At 39.1% G+C, this 22,034-nt stretch overlaps 1 protein-coding gene across 2 annotated transcripts in view; it reads left to right on the top strand.

Annotated features, from left to right (window-relative positions):
* Positions 1–22,034, top strand: part of sim (single-minded) — a 54,893-nt gene that overhangs the window by 16,879 nt on the left and 15,980 nt on the right. For both annotated transcript variants that reach the window (XM_034982038.2, XM_034982037.2), the window contains exons 2-5: positions 16,988–17,209; positions 17,945–18,120; positions 18,722–18,837; positions 20,240–20,360. In XM_034982038.2, coding sequence (XP_034837929.1) covers positions 17,035–17,209; positions 17,945–18,120; positions 18,722–18,837; positions 20,240–20,360 — 588 coding nt within the window. In that variant the 5' untranslated portion in view covers positions 16,988–17,034. The remainder of the gene's footprint in view (positions 1–16,987; positions 17,210–17,944; positions 18,121–18,721; positions 18,838–20,239; positions 20,361–22,034) is intronic.

Genomic DNA, 22,034 nt, shown 5'->3' with positions numbered 1-22,034 from the left:
TGGAAGAGATCACTTTAGTGATAAGGTCGCCCTTTGTTTTTTAAGTGTATCCTGTATTCTTACTCTCTGTAATTTTAGTAACAATAAAGCTGTTTTAAATTAAATTAAATTAAATTAAATTAAACAAAAAGGTACAGCCAAATTCTGCCTATTAGCATGCAATATGCTATAGCTAAACATGATATAGAGAATAGTTATGATATAGAGAAACATGCATTAAGTATGTCACTTAAAATTATCACCGTAAGTAAGTAGACTAGTAGTAATAGTACTAGATAAGTTTTTAATAATTTTATTCAAATCCCGATGTCCCCGTTAAGGCGAGTCACCGAGGCGGGCAGCGCGGCTTTGAAGTAAACCGCTTGGCAGCGTTCAAATTCTGTGTTTCAAACGTTAAATTTGAATTTAATAAATTATAGAAGTCCTGTTGAAAACCAAAATTTAGCAGGTTCTCTGTAGTACTTAAAGACAGATATTTCCATATAAAAATATTTGCCAAGTCAGAAATTTTAGTATTAAATAATTCGTTTTAGACTTTTATTTCGGCTTATTTCAAGATTTTATTTGATCGAGTGAAGTACTTCCTATTGTGTATCAAAGTAGCACATTCTTTAGATAATGTCTTTAAGTATATTATATATATATTGTATATTTATATATTAAATACCTGAAACATTTGATCTAGCAAACCAGTTTTTTCCGCTTAGCCTCGGTGACTCGCCTTAAACGGAAATGACAACGGGGACAACGGGATAAGTTTTTAATAATTTTATTCAAATCCCGATGTCCCCGTTCACGGGGAAACGGCTAACGGGGACAACGGGACTACATGCTATCTTAGAAATCCAACATCTGACCATCAAAAAGAGTAATTTATTACCTATTTTGAATAGACCATTTGACTTTGATTAAGTCAAAATTTAGTTAACTACCAAACAACTTAATGCGTGTAAATTATAGGCTTTAGTTGAATTGTATGTGGAAGGGAACTCACCGCATAATTATCCCAAGAGAACTCCTACCGATGTAAAATTAATGGAAAGGAGTCATGACCTTCAGCAATGAGGAATACGACTATAAAGAAGAAAACATTACTCAGTGCATAGGTGAGATTAACACGATTCAAATAAAAAAAAAACCGGCCAAGTGCGAGTCAGACCCGCGCACCGAGGATTCCGTACCTACTACAGTCGTATTTTTTCGACATTTTGTACGATAAATCGAACATCATTTAGCATAAAAATAAATGAAAATCTGTTTTAGAATGTACCTACAGCTAAAGCCCTTTCATATGATACCCTACTTGATATACTTAGTTATCTTACTTTGAAAGCTGAAAATACTAATTAGGTAGATAGGTACTATTTGTTCATGAACACATTTTTAATTTTTTTTCACTTTAACAACAAATTCACTGGTTTCACATTTTTTACCATACGTGTGCTATAAGACCTACCTACCTGCCAAATTTCATGATTCTAGGCCAACGGGAAGTACTCTCTAGGACTAGGTTTCTTGACAGACCGATAGACGGACAACGAAGTGGAAGAATGGAAACCTATACCTAAGGGTTCAATTTTTCCTTTTCAAACGCAAACTCAAATTATTTATTCAGAATTGGTAAAATTTTACGCTTCCTGATTGTCATAAATTTTTATTTGTAAGATGATATGATATTATAGTGGTGATAATTTAATAGCTAGGCATTTAAACTAAAGCTACTAGGGTTCCAAACGCGCCCAAGTCTGAGAAGACCCCACAACAAACTCAGATATTGAGGTACGGAGCCCTAAAATAATTCAAAGCGGCCATTTTTAAAAAAGTTTGTTTGCCGTCAAAATGGCTACCGCAGTCCGCTCCGCTTTGATGTGTCAATATTAACTTGCCTTTTTTACGTTTACTGAATATAACTCACACATAAACTGGTTTTGCGTGAGACATTTTTTACATTTTTTCTGGGAGAAAGCAGTTTTTTTGGGGTTACGTCATTTTAGTTATTCGTATGTACCTATTAGGAATCTAAGTATAGGTACTCTATCTATACCTACCTACTTATCATTTATAGTCGTATTTTTAATTGAACTCGACTCTAGTTCGATTCGAGGTCGACTCGAGTTCGACTCGAGTTCGACTCTAGTTGACTTGAGTTCAACACTAAGTAGTTCGGCATAAGTTCGTCTCGAGTTCAATGCTAGTCCGGCTTGAGTTCGTCTCCAATTCGATTCTATTTCGACTCAAGTTCGACTCTAGTTCGATTCGAGTTCAATTCTAGTAGGTACGACTCTAGTTCGGCTCTAGTTCGACTCGAGTTCGATTCTATTTCGACTTGAGTTCGACTCTAAACTTCTGTACCATTTGAATCATTCAGTAAGTAAATGAATGAACCTAGTTATACCTACTTACTTGGCCAGATGTTCTGCCAGTTTAGCCGTCGGATTAGCATCGCCCCAACACCCATAACTCTTGCTATGGGACCAACAGACTAATCCCATAATCTTAGCGTTGCGTTGCACAAAAAAACCATGAGTAATTCATAGCTTCTTCCGCTAAAATATTGCTTGTTTTTACACCTTTCAAAATTAGTTTAAAAATAAGACGCCGAATATTGATTACCTACTGTCATTATTTTGAAATTTTTTTTTTTAAAAAAAACAACGTTTATATAGAACTAGCTGCCCCGGCGAACTTTAATTCCGCCTAACAGTCGATTTAAATTTTTTAAATTTTTCTCTCCGTAAGAACCATTCCCGTACTTCAAGGAATATTATAAAAAAGAATTAGCGAAATCGGTTCAGCTGTTCTCGAGATTTGCGATCAGCAACACATTTATGCTTCCTTGAACGGAGTCATACGTTGGTCTCTTGTCACGGCTAATGTGCCTGCAGTATTGGAACCAAATGGTTTGGCACGTAGCGATGGCAAGAGACCAGACGGTATGACTCTTGTCCCGTGGAAGCAAGGTAGGTCGCTTGTGTGGGATGCCACGTGTGGGATACACTGGCGCTGTCACACGTACAGGCGACCTCCGTGGCGGCCGGAGCGGCGGCTACTAAGGCAGAAAGGGCCAAGAGGCGCAAATATGAGAATATAGAAAATAGTTTCATATTTGTGCCTTTTGGGGTGGAGACCATGGGTTCGTGGGGCGAGGATGCTAGATCCTTTTTTAAGGACCTTTCATCCCGTCTCGCGGAATCCACGGGGGACCGGAGGGCTGGCAGTTACCTCGGTCAGCATATTAGTCTGGCCATTCAACGAGGTAACGCTGCCAGCGTTCTGGGCACCCTGCCTCGTTGCGGTGGTTTAGATGATATTTTCGATTTGTAATTTTTATGTTCTAGATTCTAGAATAAGTTTAGTGATTCATTTTATATTATAGAACACACTCTTAGGCTGAGATCTATAGACCGCACTTTGACTTTGCTCAGACTTAAGATTGAGTTAAAACAAGACAGATTTATGTGAGAGATATAGCTCTGTCTCGTTTTAACTCCGTCTTAAGTCTAAGCTAAGTCAGAGTGAGCTCTATAGAAATAGATCTCACCCCTAGACTCTGTGCTAAGACTTCGTTGTTATAATAATATCAAACTACCTAATAGGTACGTAAAGTCCCACACATACTCGTCTTATATTTCGATGACCCCGAGCTTTGACTTTTTTTGGTGTTGCAACTAACAGGCAAAGGAACGCAGCTGCATTCAGCCTACAAAGTCTCGTAGCGCAAGTGTGTGTGTCATCGTGCAACTATGTCAGTAATCGCGCAACTACGTGCTGGTAACGTAAATAGCGTGGCCGGCTCGCGCCACGCACGTCCCATCGCCACTGTTATAATCAGCTAGACGTTAAGGTGTACCCATATTACAGTGCACTGCGTACAGGAAAAATACGCTATACGCTGCTGGCAATAAAAAAAAAAACCGGTCAAGTGCGAGTCAGGCTCGCGCAATAAGGGTTCCGTACTACAGTCGTATTTTTCGACATTTTGCACGATAATTCAAAAACTATGATGCATAAAAGTAAATAAAAATCTGTTTTAGAATGTACAGGTAAAGACCTTTCATTTTGAGGTACGCAACCCTAAAAAAGAGATTAAAGCCTAGAGATGAGCTAAACCCTTCTCATCCTTAGCAGAGACCCGTGCTCAGTAGTAAGCCATTGAGTGAGATCGGTTGATGATGATGACTGAGACAGTACTAGATCTAGAATCATTAGGTTCTAGCTGAAGTACTTAATATGAGATTTTTTTATGAAAATGTTTAAATTCGGTCAGTCGTAATCTGCCCACGCCTTAACTTGTTCATACATTGTTAGAGGGTGTAAATTTACAACGATTTAGTATTAATTGTTATTTGTTATAGTTTAGCGGTTCCCTTTAAACCAATTATACTTAGAAACCCTATTAAAGAACTAGGTAAACGCGTCCCATCTTAGCCTCTTAGGCCACATCATCACTTTCCATCAGGTGCGAATGCGATTGTGGTCAAACGTTTGCCAATAATGAAAAAAAAGATGAAGAAACCCATTAGGTTCTAGCTGAAGTAATATGAGATTTTTTATGGTAAATTAACAAATTTAACAGTAAAAATAAACTACATCGTTGACGATTCAAAAGCACTTGTAAAAGTTTACTTGAATAAAAATATATTCTATTCTAATGAAAAGGTTTAAATTCGGTCTATCGTAATCTGCCCACGCCTTAACTTGTTCATACATTGTTACAGGGTGCAAATTTACAAGGATTTAGTATTTATTGTTATTTGTTATAGTTTACTTAGCTGTTCCCTTTAAACCAATTATACCTTACTTAGAAACCTAAAGTACTAGCTGTTTCCGCCAACTTGGTCCCGTTTGCCTATAAAAAATGGAGTGTAATCATTGATTTATAATATCTTCGTAAGGACAGGGCCATTGAACGAGCAAAATGGCACCGATTCATTGGTCCTGAAATGTTTATTTAGCACCAGTGCAACCTCAGTGACGTCTGGATTTCAAACGGGTCGTTCAGAGGTGGCGCTGATTTATTTGGTTCCAAAACCGTGAAAATTTCGTTCGCTTGGGCATATCTTCTCATTTATATCGATGAGTGTACCTAATGTTTTTTTTTTAAAGAATATTAGCCATTTTAAATGACTAATATTCCCCTTTCCTCTTCAACCTTAAGCGTCAGGCTTGTGCTAGGAGTAGGTACGACAATAGTGCAACGGGCGGGGTTTGAACCGTCGACCTTTCGGTTTTCAGGCCACTCCTTTACCGGTTGAGCTATTGAGGCTCTAAAGGTTTTCAGGGTTCATACTAGTTAGATAGGTAGGTACCTATTAGGTTTTGTCGGTCTCAACGACAGAGACTACAAAACCGCTACCTCTTTCTAAAGGTCGATGTACATTACATTCTGCCGCGTACAACATACCTACATAAAAACTTTTGCCTTAGGTATAATAGCTACTAGCGGATACCCCCGACATCGTTCGCTCTTGACAATTCCCGTGGGAACTCTTTGATTTTGCGAGATAAAAAGTAGCCTATGTCACTCACCAGTGGCCGCTACAATGTTTGACAGCTACAATGTCACGATCGCAATCATGTCTGATTGGTTAATGCTCGCTCACTATTGGCCACAATGCATTGTTGCAACAAGAATCGCACAAATTCAGCCAATCAGAACAATTGAGATTGTAATAATGATTGATGCAGGTTTTAGACAATCGCCCTGCGGGTCTTTAATTATACCCATGCAACAAACCACGTCGATCCGTTTTGCTCCGTTGCGACGTGATTGAAGGACAAACCAACAAATCAACAAACCAACAAACAAACACACTTTCGCATTTATAATACGGATAGTGATTAGTGTGATTAAACTAACATACACCCTTTGAAGCTTTTATAAACGTCGTATCCCAAAAGCTGATCCACGCGACTAATTAAATTACTAATATTCCCCTTTCCTCTCCAACTAAGCGTCAAGCTTGTGCTAGGAGTAGGTACGACAATAGCGCAACGGGCGGGGTTTGAACCGTCGACCTTTCGGTTTTCAGTCCACACCTTTACCGGTTGAGCTATTGAGGCTCAAACAATGCCCATAAATGACCATTTGGACGGCTTATATTTGTTGTAAATATAAAATTTTTAGTGATAAGATTTTTTTAGTTTTTTCTGTATGTAGATACATAGATACACCCTAAATACATTATACCTATTTCTTTTTTAAGCAGTCGTGTTAAAATAAAAGATCACCCCTCTCAACCCCATAAATAGATCAATAATCGTAATTCGTCCAAAAATGTTTTAGCTCTCATTCAAAATAAATCCCTAAACGAAAAAATGTAGAAACATCACGCACGAAAACGATCTATAACGATTTGGGTGCGCGTACGTGAGTCAAAAATCCAAAATGGCGGCGGTTTTTCCAAATTTTTTCCATTTTATTTGTTGCGTTTAGAGGCATATTTGTTTTTATTGCATACAATCTCCTTTCTGCTAGTCACGGATATGCCATTAGGTGACAAATAACTATTTATTGTAATGGCATTCCGAATTTTAGCGGGATTATGTAAACATTTACGGCATTTAATAAAACGGATTGTCCAAAAGTGCCTAGTTTTTAGGGTTTCGTACCTCAAAAGGAAAAACGGAACCCTTATCACTATTTTGTCTGTCTAATCGTCAATATATCTTGGAACTTTCAAAACTAAATTAAAAACATATCTTCTTATACAACAAAAAATTACAAGTTAAAATTAACTACTTAATAATTTTATACTATTCGCATTAGCACAGCTATCGTTTCAGCACTTATAATTCATAATTCATAATTTTTTATTGCAAAAAATACACGTGAAGTGGTGTTACAATATTTTTTTATGTCGCATATTATATTGCACTTATTGTTTTTTTACAATGATCATTTATAATAATTCCGTTATACCTCTTCTCATATTTTTTTATTTATTTTTTATTTTATGTACGGTCTTAGTTTTCTTATATTGTTGTCTTTTTTTAGTTATTTGTTTAAACCTTAGTTTAGTTGTTTGCGTATTTTATTTTTATAATACACTGTGGTAGGTAAATACCTCGTCCGTGACTTCACTTGTTAAGGCTCCCACTGAAAACCAGCGCTGCAGCTTGCTGCAGCATAATGCTGAGTGGGAGACCTATATTTGGTCACACGTACTCGTATATATAATATAGTATATTTTTATTAGTATTATTTTTTACTTATCAGTGTATAATATGTAGATTGACTTAATTAGCTTTTAAGGTTTATTGTAGTATTGTGATCAAATAAAAGTTTTCTTTCTTTCTTTCTTCTTTCTATCTGTTTGTCATTATTATATTATTGTCATATCTACTTACATACAATACAACAGGTAAGTAGGTATAATTCACAAGTTACAACCTGGCCTTGCAATAACTAATCTCTGTTTACAAATTACAACTAAAATATAATTTTATCGTTATTGCTGCAGCTGGTAGTTCTAAGTATACTTACTAATCTATGGAATTACAAGAAAAAAAACCGGCCAAGTGCGAGTCAGGCTCGCGCAATGAGGGTTCCGTACTACAGTCGTATTTTTTCGACATTTTGCAGGATAATTTAAAAACTTATGGTACCTACATAAAAATAAATAAAAATCTGTTTTAGAATGCACAGTGAAGCCATAGACTAATATATTATGGGTAAAGCCCTTTCATTTGGTATAGTAGTCTTACTTTGAAAGTTGAAAATAGCAATATTTGTTCATGAACACATTTTAATTTTTTTCTTGTGACGTAACCACAAATTCACGGTTTTTAGATTTTTCCCCTAATGTCTGCTATAAGACCTACTGGCTACTTACCTGCCAAATTTCATGTGTCTAGGTCAACGGGAAGTACCCTGTAGGTTTCCTGACAGACAGACAGACAACAAAGTGATCCTATAAGTGTTCCGTTTTTCCTTTTGAGGTTCGGAACCCTAAAAATAATTATGACGTCTTATTAAATTACATTTATTGAGTAGGATAAAATACTTATTTTCTTGCATTAAAGTTTACAAGAATTTTTCTTTCACACAAGTCTAAGCTATAAAAGCTGGTAATAAATAAAGGCAATAAGTATAATTTATGCAAAAGTTTAAACCAACAGGTCCCTTTGTTGAACGATCTTTCCCGCGCTTTACAATGCCGCCCCGCCAATTTGTACCTGTCAGTGTCAACCGATCAAAGACAATAGAGGTTTAGAAAAAAAAAACTAAGTACGAATAAAACTCCTTTTTATGAACCTTATGCAGTTAGTAATAAGAGATGATTTCAGAATGACAAAAATCATTGTTTAATCTACAAATTGTTCGTTTATTTTGACACGGTAATGCTGAATCTGAAAGTATTTTTGTCTTTTTTTTTAAATATTTGAGCGTGGGAATCAGATGATGCTTACAGTGCGACAAGGCTATCTTGGCGCGTGGCGAAAATCGGAACTAACGTTGCCGTCAAGTATCCCCCTTTGTTCTTGTTTGAATATTCTAAGCCTTTGTTCTCCAACAGCGCCCCCCTGTCAATGTCATTCAAGTGCCAAGAGAGCCTTGTCGCGCTGTAGTCGTCGTTTTCGTCATCAACCGATAGACGTCCACTGTTGGACATAGGTCTCTTGTAGGGGCTTCTATATACTGCTGTATTGCACTAGGTACCTGGATCCAGATAATAATAAACATGTCACAAAATTAAATAAATGATTTTTGGTTTTGATTTTTAGTTTGGCCCGCGGACTGCATAGACTTTGGATACATGCCCAATGGATAGGATTAGGAATCGATTGTGACTTTACGAATTCTAAACCACGCGCAAACCTTAGGGCTAAGCGCGCACTGCGATGCGATTTTTTTCCGCATGTTCAATGCGAAATTTAATCGCAATGCGAATATTATTCCTACGCGCACCGCGATTTATTTTCGCACCACGAAAGACAGGGAGTCGAAATCAGTGAATACTGTACCAACATGAACAAGACAGACGAATATTTAATAAATTATATCAAATAGAGTGAACATCTAAATATGGATTCAAAAAAGAAAATATGCATAATTTACTACTTAGGTATATTACGTAAAAGGATTGCGAATTTTTCCGCAGTGCAGTTTCCATATAACACAAAAATTCTTTCGAATTCGCATCGTACCGCAATTGCGAATAAGTATTAATCGCATGTGATTTTTTCGGATGCTAATGTATTTTGATGGTTCACAGATTTGCGATTTTTTTTCGCAACGATTTATTTTCGTTGTGCGCGCTTAGCCTAAAGCTATTGGGTCTTCATTCATAAAAAATCTTTACGACAAATTTACAATGTACGAAAATTTTCTCACACGCAAAGCAAATTATCAATTACTTATGAATGACTCTACAGGTGTACCTCCGCAAAAAAAGGTCCAAAATAAATAAAACAGTAAAACCTGCTTTAGACACGTGCGTCCTTCTTTGCGGCCATAGACAATAGGCATTATGACACTACGCCTTTGCCGAAAAAAAAGACAATGCCATAGATATTTACTTTGGCGCGTAAAATTGACTTGTTACTTGGTTCCCACGGAAAGGAAATAAATTATATAATTTGGATAACTCTTTAGGATTAACCGCATCCTAATCGGGTTAGTCAGCTGCGCTATTGCGGTAGAATGACAGCTACAATGTCACGATCGCAACCTCTGATTGGTTGACGCTCGCTCACTATTGGTTACAATGCATTGTTGCAACAAGAATCGCACAAATTCAGCCAATCACAACAATTGAGATTGTAATAATGCAATGATTGATGCAGGTTTCCCAACTTTTATCCCGGAAAAGCAGAGTTCCCATGGGGTTTTCAAAAACCTAAATCCACGCGGACATCATCTAATAGGCCATTTAATTATATCTCAATCCATAACCGGCTCACTACAGAGCACGGGTCTCCTCTCAGAGTGAGAAGGGTTTGACCGTAGTCTACCACGCTGCCCATGTGCGGATTGGTAGACTTCACACCCCTTTGAGACCATTATGGAGAACTCTCAGGCATGCAGGTTTCCTCACGATGTTTTCCTTCACCGTTAAAGCGAGTGATATTTAATTAATTAAAACGCACATAACTCCGAAAAGTTAGAGGTGCGTGCCCGGGATTGCACCCCCGACATCCGATTAGAAGGCGGACGTCCTAACCACTAGGCTATCACAGCTTCCCTTAGAGGGAATATAATCTATAGTCCCTCTAAAACAACACAGTTTGAAGTACGTCAGACCACCGGGAAGGGAACCCGGGACCCGGATCTGCGGGATTACACACGTGTGCCGGGACTGCCGGGGTTTTGTCTCCCTAAGTACCTACTCGCTTAGCTACTTAATACTTAGGGCTTGTATTACTTAGGCGTGGCATTGTTTACTGCTGGGAAATTATTATTGGATGTTAATAGGGTATCTTCTAAATACTTATATAACTGATCTATCAGCTCAAACTACTGGACAGATCGGGCTGAAAATTGGCATGCAGATACTAGATAGTGATGATTAGTGAAAATTTTTGAAAATTCAACCCCTAAGGGGGTGAAATAGGGGTTAAAAATTTGTGTAGTCGCAAGCATAAGCTAGCGGTATACAACTGTTCGTAAAAAAAGAGGCCGGCAAAGTCGATTCGAATTTCAAACCGAAATTCACCTTTTCAAAAAAAAAAGCAAAAAAATCACGATCCAAGATGGCCGTCACAGATATCTTGCAAACGGCTGTCAATTTATTGATTCTAGCCTTATCTAATTACTATACAAATCACGCCCGCGTGAAATGGTGCCAAGAATACTGGCTGCATTTCCGCGCTGGACAGCCAGGCTGATCCGCTGCGTAAAAAACGAGTCAGCCCTTCTGTCGCCAGATGAGGCTATTTTAATCACGGTTTAAAACTGTTCGTAAAAAAAATGGCCGGCAAAGTCGATTCGAATTTCAAATCGAAATTCGCCTTTTCAAATTTTCACGATACAAGATGGCCGTCACAGATATCATGCAAACAAAAAAACGAGTCAGCCCTTCTGTCACCAGATGAGGCTATTTTAATCACGGTTTAAAACTTTTCGTAAAAAAAGAGGCGAGCAAAGTCGATTCGAATTTCAAATTGAAATTCGCCTTTTCAAATTTTCACTATCCAAGATGGCCGTCACAGATATCATGCAAACGGCTGTCAATTTATTGATTCTTTACAAATGTTACGACGAGGGACATGCTCGCGCATAATTGTTGCTCATTATTATTATTATATTGTTATTACAATGGCTGGTTATGGCCCGCGATAATATTGAATAGTGTGAGATGGAGATAGAGACCCATCTACTGAATGTTGATTTCCTTTGGGCTTCTTCTCATACTGAAGCGCGTTTGGAACCTTCTTAGCTTTAAAGGCAAATGGTTGTTTGTATTGGATTGTGTATAGATAGTATAAGAATAACGCTAAGTTTTTGCTAGCGTTCTGGTTACATCCTGTATTTCAAAGGCTACTTTAGTTATTATAAAAAGGCTGTTCTCATGAATTAACACATGCTATCTGTGAAAAAGTCAATTTAGTCGATATGAAATTTTCAATTTATTAAAAGTAGGTTGATAAAAATTTGCATTCCTTTTTTTGTCTCCCGAACCGTTACGTAACAAGACAACGATAACAACAGTATTATCTATCGAACAACAATAAAATTGTCGAAGACCCATGTCGTCAAAATCCATACGGGCCTTTTGACAGCTATTGTATGTACCTGTCGATTTTTTTTTAAACTTTTTTTCGGGAACGGACATAGGAAGGAAGGTGTGTAATGTATTCAGTATACATTTGAACCTGTTGGTGTAAGGTGCAATTTTTTTTTTTTTTCAAATCGCGTTTCGTTCAGGACTTAATCGAACTTTGAAACAGTTTTTAACGTGTTCGAATCAAATCAAATAGTTTTCTTATGAGAATAACAAACAATAATTTAACTTTTAATATGGTAATGTGCAGAAAAAAAATCGCAATATTTTAATAGAACAATAGTTTAATTTTCGTTTTGAATTCAAGTGCAAAACTTTGATTTCTCGATTAATTATTATTAGATACATTAAGTAGATATGGCACGATTTTCTTCAAATAATTAGAACGTGCAATTAATTAAAACAAAAGCAACTTTAGAAAATTAACAGGAAGGTACGTTCTGAAACTATAAGTATTTCGACAGAAATATTGATGCATTCGAATTTCAAAATTGGAATTAGTAAATTCTACAGATAAGAAAATATATTTTTTTTATTTACAGTGAAATATTACACACAGATTATATTATTAATTAATAATTATTACAAATTAATAATGAAATATCCGTGTCGAAAAGTGTTTAGCAAATATACAACTGAAATCGATAATATGGAATATCGTAAGTATGTTTTTATACATTTCTTAATATTTAATTTAATACAATCTTATTATTAAAGTTACAAGTTTTTTTTTTTTTAATAAAGAACATTAGCCATGTTAAATGACTAATATTCCCCTTTTTCCTCTCCAACTAAGCGTCAGGCTTGTGCTAGGAGTATGTACGACAATAGTGCAACGGGCAGGGTTTGAACCGTCGACCTTTCGGTTTTCAGGCCTCTCGTTTCTTAACTGTTAGGAATACTGCACACACTGAACTCGTATGACGATAGTAGGTTTGTTTCTGTTGGAATCGAATCTGGGTAAACAGTGGAGATGTTACAATAAAACCGGCCAAGTGCGAGTCCGGCTCGCGCAATGAGGGTTCCGCACTACAGTCGTATTTTTTCGACATTTTGCACGATAATTCAAAAACTATGATGCATAAAAATAAATAAAAATCTGTTTTAGAATGTACAGGTGAAGACCTTTCATATGATACCCCACTTGATATAGTCACTCACTTCGAAAGTTGAAAATACTAATAATTAGTTCATGACCACAATTTAATTTTTTTTGTGTGATCTAACCCTAAATTCACGATTTTCAGATTTTTTCCCAAATGTCAGCTATAAGATCTACCTACCTGCCAAATTTCATGATTCTAGGTCAACGGGAAGTACCCTGTAGGTTTCTTGACAGACAGACAGACAACAAAGTGATCCTATAAGGGTTTCGTTTTTCCTTTTGAGGTACGGAACCCTAAAAATCCTAACAGCAGCGTATAAAACTTTTCTAAGGAAAAATTATTCATCATAAAATTATACATTCACACGTACTTATACGAGATTTTTAATGATGACGGACATGAATATTCATACACCCTTTGCACAGACCTAAAAAAAAATTGGCGGGAAAATAGCAACGTGTCAACTGCCATGTTGAATTAATTGTACGTCTACCTATTCATCATCATCATCATCATCAACCGATAGACGTCCACTGCTGGACATAGGTGACACGCCACGGTCTAGCGCCGTTTGAATCCAGCGGCTCCCTGCGACTCGTCTGATGTCGTCCGTCCACCTAGTGGGGGTCTTAAAACGCTGCGTCTTCCGGTGCGAGGTCACCATTCCAGCACCTTGGGACCCCAACGTCTGTCGGTTTTACGAACTATGTGCCCTGTCCATTACTACTTCAGCTTCGCAACCCGTTGAGCTATGTCGGTTACTCTAGTTCTCCTACTGATCTCCTCATTTCTGATTTGATCACCTACCTACCTATTCAGAAAATGTTATATTTAGACCAGTTACAAATGCGCCAATGTTTTGGGCACAATGCCCATAAATGACCATTTGGACGGCGTATATTTTTTGTAAATATAAATTTATTTTTTAGTGATAAATTTTTCTGTATGTATAATTGTATATACTACATATAGTCTGTAATTAAGTTACAAATCCAGTCTTTACTTTATAGCTAGTACCTATAGAAGATTTTTTTTTAACAGCTCCTTTTTATCCCGGAAAGTTTGAAATCCCATAAGTTTTTGAAAATTCATTAATCTAGTACGTAAGTACCTACACGAAAGTACTTAGTATGAATTTTTATGCCCTTTGCACCTTAAAAAAAACACCGGACAAGTGCGAGTTGAACCCGTGCGGAGAGGGTTCCGTACGAATACGACGAATAATAATATTAATTATTATTGGTAGGTATACGTTTGTAGTTTGTACGCACAAATCGATTGACGGACAGGTAGTCAAAGTGCTCTTAGAGTAATAAGGGTTCCGTTTTTTCAATCGCAAGTAACGGATCCCTAAAAAAGAAATTGGCGGGAAAACAACAACGCCATCTTGAATTATTCAGGGTTGGTAATTCTTACAAATGTCCTTGCCGGCTTACAGAAAATAGAAATATGGGAACCTTAGGGTTGCCAGTGTCAAATATTATTTTATAATTATTGTACCTGACAAGCAGTTTTAGCTGTATAAGTTTGCTAGTATAGTAGTACTATAAGGCTTATACCTACAAAGTAATGTAAATCGCGCGGCGTTATCTGTGTCACTCATACCTATATGACGTTTTGTCGGTCTCAACGAAATAGACAACAAAGCTGCTATCTCCTTTTTTTATTATTATTCAGATACAAGTTAGCCCTTGACTGCAATCTCACCAGTAGGGCGATTGTCTAAAACCTGTATCAATCATTATTACAATCTTAATAGGCTACTTGACAATTTTTTTAAGTTGGTCTTAAATGGTTAATATTTGTCCTATTATAGGACAAATATTAACCACAGTATAACCACAGGGTTATACTGTTGTTTACAAATGCATGACGTCAGAGCACAGATAATCTATCGGCCAAACATGGCCGACAGTGTTTTCACCTGTCTAAGAAAAATATTTTTTTAAATTAAAGTTTTACGGTTTTTAGGGCGCAAAAAAATATAGTTTTAATTTTTTTGATATAATAGGACAAATATTAACCATTTAAGACCAACTTAAAAAAATTGTCAAGTAGCCTATTGTTCTGATTGGCTGAATTTGTGCGATTCTTGTTGCAACAATGCATTGTGGCCAATAGTGAGCGAGCATTAACCAATCAGAGATGATTGCGATCGTGACATTGTAGCTGTCAAACAACCGCGGTAGAGCCACAGTTGATTTTCTGGTGGTAAGTGATGATGCAGTCTAAGATGATAGCGGGCTAACCTGGAAGGGGTTTGGCAGTTTTTATTAAACCCATACCCCTTTGGTTTCTACACGGCATCGTACCGGAACGCTATATCGCTTGGCGGCACGGCTTTGCCGGTAGGGTGGTAACTAGCCACGGCCGAAGCCTCCCACCAGACCAGACCAGAAATTTAGAAATTATAAAATTCCAAACCCCTGCCAGGAATCGAACCCGGGACCTCCCACCATTAAGACCACAGCGCTCACCACTGCGCCAGGGAGGTCGTCAAGCTATAAGATCTACCTACCTACCTGCCAAATTTCATGATTGTAGGTCAATGGGAAGTACCCTGTAGGTTTCTTGACAGACAGACAGACAGACAGACAACAAAGTGATCCTATAAGGGTTCCGTTTTTCCTTTTGAGGTACGGAACCCTAAAAAAATAATTAAAAATAACTTTACACTATTGTTGACAGCCCTATAGGCCCTTTGGCTAAAACCGCATCAATAAACCAACATATTGCCGCCATTAAGTTTAAGTGTTGCCAGGAGCGAAGGAATTGGTAATAAACATCCGAATTCATGCTATCAGATTACCTACCTTGTACCTATCATCATCATCATTACCAACCGATAGACGTTGGGGTCCCAAGGTGCTGGAATGGCGACCTCGCACCGGAAGACGCAGTGTTGGGAGACCCCCCACTAGGTGGACGGACGACATCAGACGAGTCGCAGCGAGCCGCTGGATTCAGGCGGCGTAAGACCGTGGCGTGTGGAAGTCCCTACAATAGACCTACGTCTATCGGTTGATGATGATGATGATGATGATAACCTACCTTGTACCCAGTGGCGTGCAGGTCATAGAGGCATAAATGCACTGCTTACCCCAGTTGTATATTTTTCATTATGACCTGCCAGTAAACAGGTTCCTACCTAACTAATGCCTACCCTGGCTTCAAATCCTGTGCACGCCACTGCTTGTACCTATCATCATCATGACCAACCGATAGACGTCCACTGCTGGACATAGGTGCTCTCCTTGCGTGTTCTACCGCCTCTATAATGGAAAGTGTTCCGAAATCCGAAGAGTTGTTTGATCTCATTCCACCCTCCTTTTTCTACAACCGCACCGCACGCCACCGCAATCAATTCCACCCTCACCACCTGGGTTTCTGGAGCACTTCGACCACCTGTTGTGCCAGATCCTTTTTTCGATAATAAACATTCGAATTTATGCTATCAGATTACCTACCTTGTAGCTGTCATCATCATCATCATCATCATCATCATCATCATCATCATCATCATCATCATCATCATCATCATCATCATCATCATCATCATCATCATCATCATCATCATCATCATCATCATCATCATCATCATCATCGTCATCATCTTTATCAACCGATAGAGGTCCACTGCTAGACGTAGATATTATCTTGTAGGGACCTCCACACGCCACGGTCTTGTGCCGCCGCAATCCAGCGGTTCCTTGTGACTCGCCTGATGTCGTCCGCCCACCTAGTCAGGGTCTTCCAAATTCCAATATTGCGTTTTCTGGTGCGAGGTGTCCATTCCAGCATATACACAAAATTTCAAAAATATTTAATGAGAATTTACGAAGTTATTAGCTTGTTGTGTGGAGTCGTTGTCCCGCAAAAACATGGTCACCCCAAGCGAGCGGCTGTGAGCGAACGGGACGGCTGGCGTCGATTGTGCGCGCTCCCGCTTGCACGGCTTAAATCAGCTGGTGCATACGGTCATTCAACTAGGTGTCCAAACTTATTCTAAAAATGATTGCAATCGATTCTGTTACTGATTCTGAACAAACTACTTTTAGATTTTGCGTACATACTAAAACTAACGTTGTATATTCTGTGCTTTCGCGCACTACTAACCGTCAGCTATTAAAATGTAAAATAAATCTTTGCCCCCAGCTTGCCGCAAAGAGGCGCACCGCTCGCACGTCCTCAGCACGGCAATCATGAAGGAGAAAAGCAAGAACGCAGCGCGATCCAGAAGAGAAAAGGAGAACGCTGAGTTTCTAGAACTTGCCAAACTCCTGCCACTGCCGTCTGCCATCACCTCACAGCTGGACAAGGCCTCTGTGATACGATTAACCACAAGCTATCTGAAGATGAGACAGGTTTTTCCTGATGGTAAGTTGAATCTCCTAAAAATACCTCTTGGACGCTTCTGCTTGCCTGGTACTTTTTATCGCACCATAATAAGCATGTGTGTCTGTGTGAAGACTACAGCAGAAGTCCCTAAAGAGTTGCTTTGTAGGACGTATGTTAGATCTAGAAAAGAAAAGAAGAACGCCTAGTTTCTAGAGCTTGCCAAACTCTTGCCACTGCCGTCTGCCATAACCGATTAACCACAAGCTATCTGAAGATGAGACAGGTTTTCCCTGATAGTGAGTTGAATTGTTTCTTCTTCTACTAAAAATATCTCTTGGTAGCTTCTGATTGCCTGGTATTTTTAATCTCTTTCTTGAAGATGCGGATTAACCTGGTAGGGGTATGGCAGTTTTTATTAAACCCATACCCCTTTGGTTTCTACACGGCATCGTACCGGAACGATAAATTGCTTGGCGGCACGGCTTTGCCGGTAGGGTGGTAAATAGCCACGGACGACAGACCAGAAAGGAATTATAAGATTCCAAACCCGGGACCTCCCACTAATAAGACCACAGCGCTTACCTACCAGTGCTCCAGGGAGGTCGTCTCCTAAAAATATCTCTTGGAAGCTTCTGCTTGCCTGGTACTTTTAATCTCTTTCTTGAGAAGTTTATCTGAAGCAGGCGAAAGCTCCCACTAACAAGACTCACCACTGCGCCAGAGACGTCTATGGTTTGATGATGATTATGATTACACATTTTAAATTTTCCGCAGGTCTCGGAGACGCTTGGGGTGCAGCACCCCCACCCCCACAGCCGCGGGAGCTGTCCATCCGAGAGCTGGGGTCCCACCTGCTGCAGACCCTGGACGGGTTCATATTCGTGGTGGCCCCTGACGGGAAGATCATGTACATCAGTGAAACGGCGTCGGTGCACCTTGGCCTGAGTCAGGTAGGTATGATGACCTTTTTGTTTTTTGTTTTTTATGGTTCCGTATCTCAAAAAGAAAAAATGAACCCTTATAAGATCACTTCGTTGTCTGTCTGTCAGTCTGTTGTGTATGTCAAGAAAATAATAAAAACTGGCCAAGTGCGAGTCAGACTCGCGCACTGAGGGTTCCGTAATACAATCGTATTATATCGACATTTTGCATGATAAATCAAAAACTATTGTACCTAAAAATAAATAAAAATCAGTTTTAGAATGCACAGGTGAAGACCTTTCATAATTATGATACCCCACTTGATATAGTTATGTTTGAAAATTGAAAATACTAATTATTAGTTTATGACCGCAAATTTTTTTTTTTTGTGTGATGTAACCACAAATTCACGGTTTTCAGATTTTTCCCCAAATGTCAGCTATAAGACCTACCTACATACCAAATTACATGATTCTATGTCAACAGGGAGTAGGTACCCTATAGGTTTTCTTGACAGACACGACGGACAGACAGACAACAAAGAGATCCTATAAGGGTTCCTTTTTTCCTTTTGAGCTACGGAACCCTAAAAAGAATGTCCTAAGATAAACTAATGGCTCTGGATTTCAGGTGGAGCTGACAGGCAACTCGATATATGAGTACATCCACCAAGCAGATCACGAGGAGATGAGCGCGGTACTCAGCCTGCAGCATCCGCACACCTACATCGTACCCCCATCGCTCGGGTAAGCAATAGTCTACCACGCTGGCCAAGTGCAGATTGGCAGACTTCGCACACACCTTTGAGAACTTTCAGACATGTACAGTACGCGGCCAAAAGTGATGAACATCGACCTTAGAAGGAGACAGCAGATTTGTAGAGCACTGTCTGGGTCGTTGAAACCGACAAAGCGTCATATGGGTATGAGTGACAGAGACAATACTCTACAAATGAAATGTCATTCTAAAGGCCGATGTTCATCACTTTCCGCAGCGTACTGTACGATATTTTCCTTCACAGTTAAAGCAAGTGATACCTATAGTAGACGACAGGTCGAGATGACAATCGGGGTATGAGGCGGGGGGACGCCCAGCACACCCGCACGTCAACCACGCTCGCCCGCACTAGGTGTGCGGGGCGACTCCACCACGATTGCCATTTCAATCTGTCGAGGACTTATAGTTCAAAAAACCGGTACACGTTGAGATCCCAAGGTACTGGAATGGCAACCTCGCACCGAAAGGCGCAGCATTGGAAGACCCCCCCCCCACTAGGTGTATGGACGACATCAGACAGGGAGCCGCTGGATTCAGCTGCGCGATTGCGGGAGAGTGACAGATTGTAGCTGTCAGTCTCCCGCAATCGCGCAGCTGAATTAAAAAAATGAAAAATGAATGAAAAAAAAATTATTCAGTGGCCTAAAAAGTCGCCTATGTCACTCTCCAGCCACTGCGCGATTGCGGGAGAATGACAGCTACAATGTCACGATCGCAATCACCTCTGATTGGTTGACGCTCGCTCACTATTGGCTACAATGCATTGTTGCAACAAGAATCGCACAAATTCAGCCAATCAGAACAATTGAGATTGTACGACGACACGACAGGGTCTTCTCCGGTTGGGCGAAGGCCAAGCGGGGGTACGGGCCTCGAGGCGTAGCCTCCTTACCCGGGCAAGGCGCGGGGTATTCATGTTACCCCGCGCCTTGCCCGGGTCTTCTAGCCGGCATTTAACCGGCTAGGGCCCACAATGATTGATGTAGGTTTTAGACAATCGCCCTACAGGTGGCGCATGACCGTGGCGTGTGGAGGTCCCTACAAGAGACCTATAGATAGAAATAGATAGATAGATAGAAATATTTTATTGCATACAAAAAAATTACATAATATCACAAAATCAAAGAAACTAAAACTAAAAAAATAATTGTATGCAAAGGCGGCCTTATTGCTCACAGCAATCTCTACCAGGCAACCTTTGGTGAAAGGAGAAACTAGGTGTGTTGGATAGTACTTACACGCAATACAGAGAAATGTAGTAGTTTAATATCACCTATGTCCAGCTGTGGACGTCTATCGGTTGCTGATAATGATGAAAGGATGATTCATATTAATGACACAGGAAAAAAAAAAAAAATTTGCTTGTTTTAGGTACCCAGTGGGAGGTACGTGGGGTCCCAATGTAGATATAGAATGCGAGCGAGCCTTCTTCATACGCATGAAGTGCGTGCTTGCGAAACGCAATGCTGGACTGACTACTTCTGGATATAAGGTAAGAAGGTACAGCACAAAATGATAAAAGACGCCCTAAGCACGTCCTTAACGACCCTGACGATCAAATCCTGCCCGACAATAGGTAGGATTTACAGCACAAAATGATATCATCATCATCAGGATCAACCTATCACCGGCTTACTACTGAACACTGGTCTCCTCTCAGATTGAAATAAGGACCATAACCAGTCAAGCTGACCCAGTGCGGATTGGCAGACTTCACACACCTTTAAGAACATTATGGAAAATTCAAAAGCATGCAGCTTTCATCACGGTGCAAGCAAAAGCTTCGTTAAAAGTTAATTACAAAAAATTGACTTAAACACAATCCAATACTAATAACCATTTGCCTCATTTTGTAGTTTTAGTGATTTAGTATTTTTCGAACCCGCAATGTATAGCGTGCAAAACTCAGGTCAATGCCCCACCTACGACGCGGCATTGACTCCAAGTAGCCTACTTCGTTCGTTGACCTTTAGCGTCAGTCAGATGTTTTCGTTTTCAATATCCTACCGTGAATTTATGCAAAATTTCGGATTTTTTAATTTTGTCGCGTTGTTTATGTGGTATTATATCAGTACTATCACTTGTCTTCGTTTTTAGGGTTCCGTACCGCAAAAGGAAAAACGGAACCCTTATAGGATCACTTTGTTGTCTGTCTGTCTGTCAAGAAACCTACAGGGTAGGTACTTCCCGTTGACCTAGAATCATGAAATTTGGCAGGTAGGTAGATCTTATAGCTGATATTTGGGGGAAAATCTGATAACCGTGAATTTAGAGTTAGATCACACAAAAAAAATTAAATTGTGGTCATGAATTAATAATTAGTATTTTCAACTTTTGAAGTGAGATGACTATATCAAGTGGGGTATCATATGAAAGGTCTTTATCTGTGATCTGTACATTCTAAAACAGATTTTAATTTGTTTTTATCCATCATAGTTTTTGAATTATCGTGCAAATTGTCGAAAAAATACGACTGTAGTACGGAACCCTCATTGTGCGAGCCTGACTCGCACTTGGCCGGTTTTTTGCCTACGTTCTGTTTACACCCTGTAGACCAGCGCTAATTGTTGCACATTATTATTATTATATTGTTATTACAATGGCTGGTTATGGCCCGATGATATTGAATAGTGTGAGATGGAGATGGAGAATGAATATTGATTTCTTTTGGACTTCTTCTCATACTAGGGCGCGTTTAGAACTCGCGTAACTTTAGTTTTAAGTCTTCATCAGAAATCATCATATTAATCATCTAAGAGCCTCGATAGCTCAACGGTAAAAGGAACGGACTGAAAACCGAAAGGTCGCCGGTTCAAATCCCAACCGTTGCACTATGGTCGTACCTACTCCCAGCACAAGCTTAACGCTTAATTGGAGGGGGAAGGGGAATATTAGTCAGATTTTTTTTTTTTTTTTTTTTTTTTTATTTTTTTTTTAATACAATAAAACTTAAAGCTAGCCTTATCTAATCAGAAATTAACTTGGCTAATATTCTTTCTAAAAAAAATATATCCAACAATCACACGTCTGAGATTTATACAAGTGGTGGATTAGATTAACAAATGCGTGTATTTGTTATTCACAATCCCTCACACCCTCCTCATTGTGCTGCGAGTGTCGCCGCGTGCATGTGTTAGTATAATTGAGAGGGCTTGTATGCATCCGT

The sequence above is a fragment of the Maniola hyperantus genome, chromosome 26, assembly GCF_902806685.2.
Source record: "Maniola hyperantus chromosome 26, iAphHyp1.2, whole genome shotgun sequence".
Taxonomy (NCBI): domain Eukaryota; kingdom Metazoa; phylum Arthropoda; class Insecta; order Lepidoptera; family Nymphalidae; genus Maniola; species Maniola hyperantus.
This window is presented reverse-complemented; position numbering and strand designations above follow the sequence as displayed.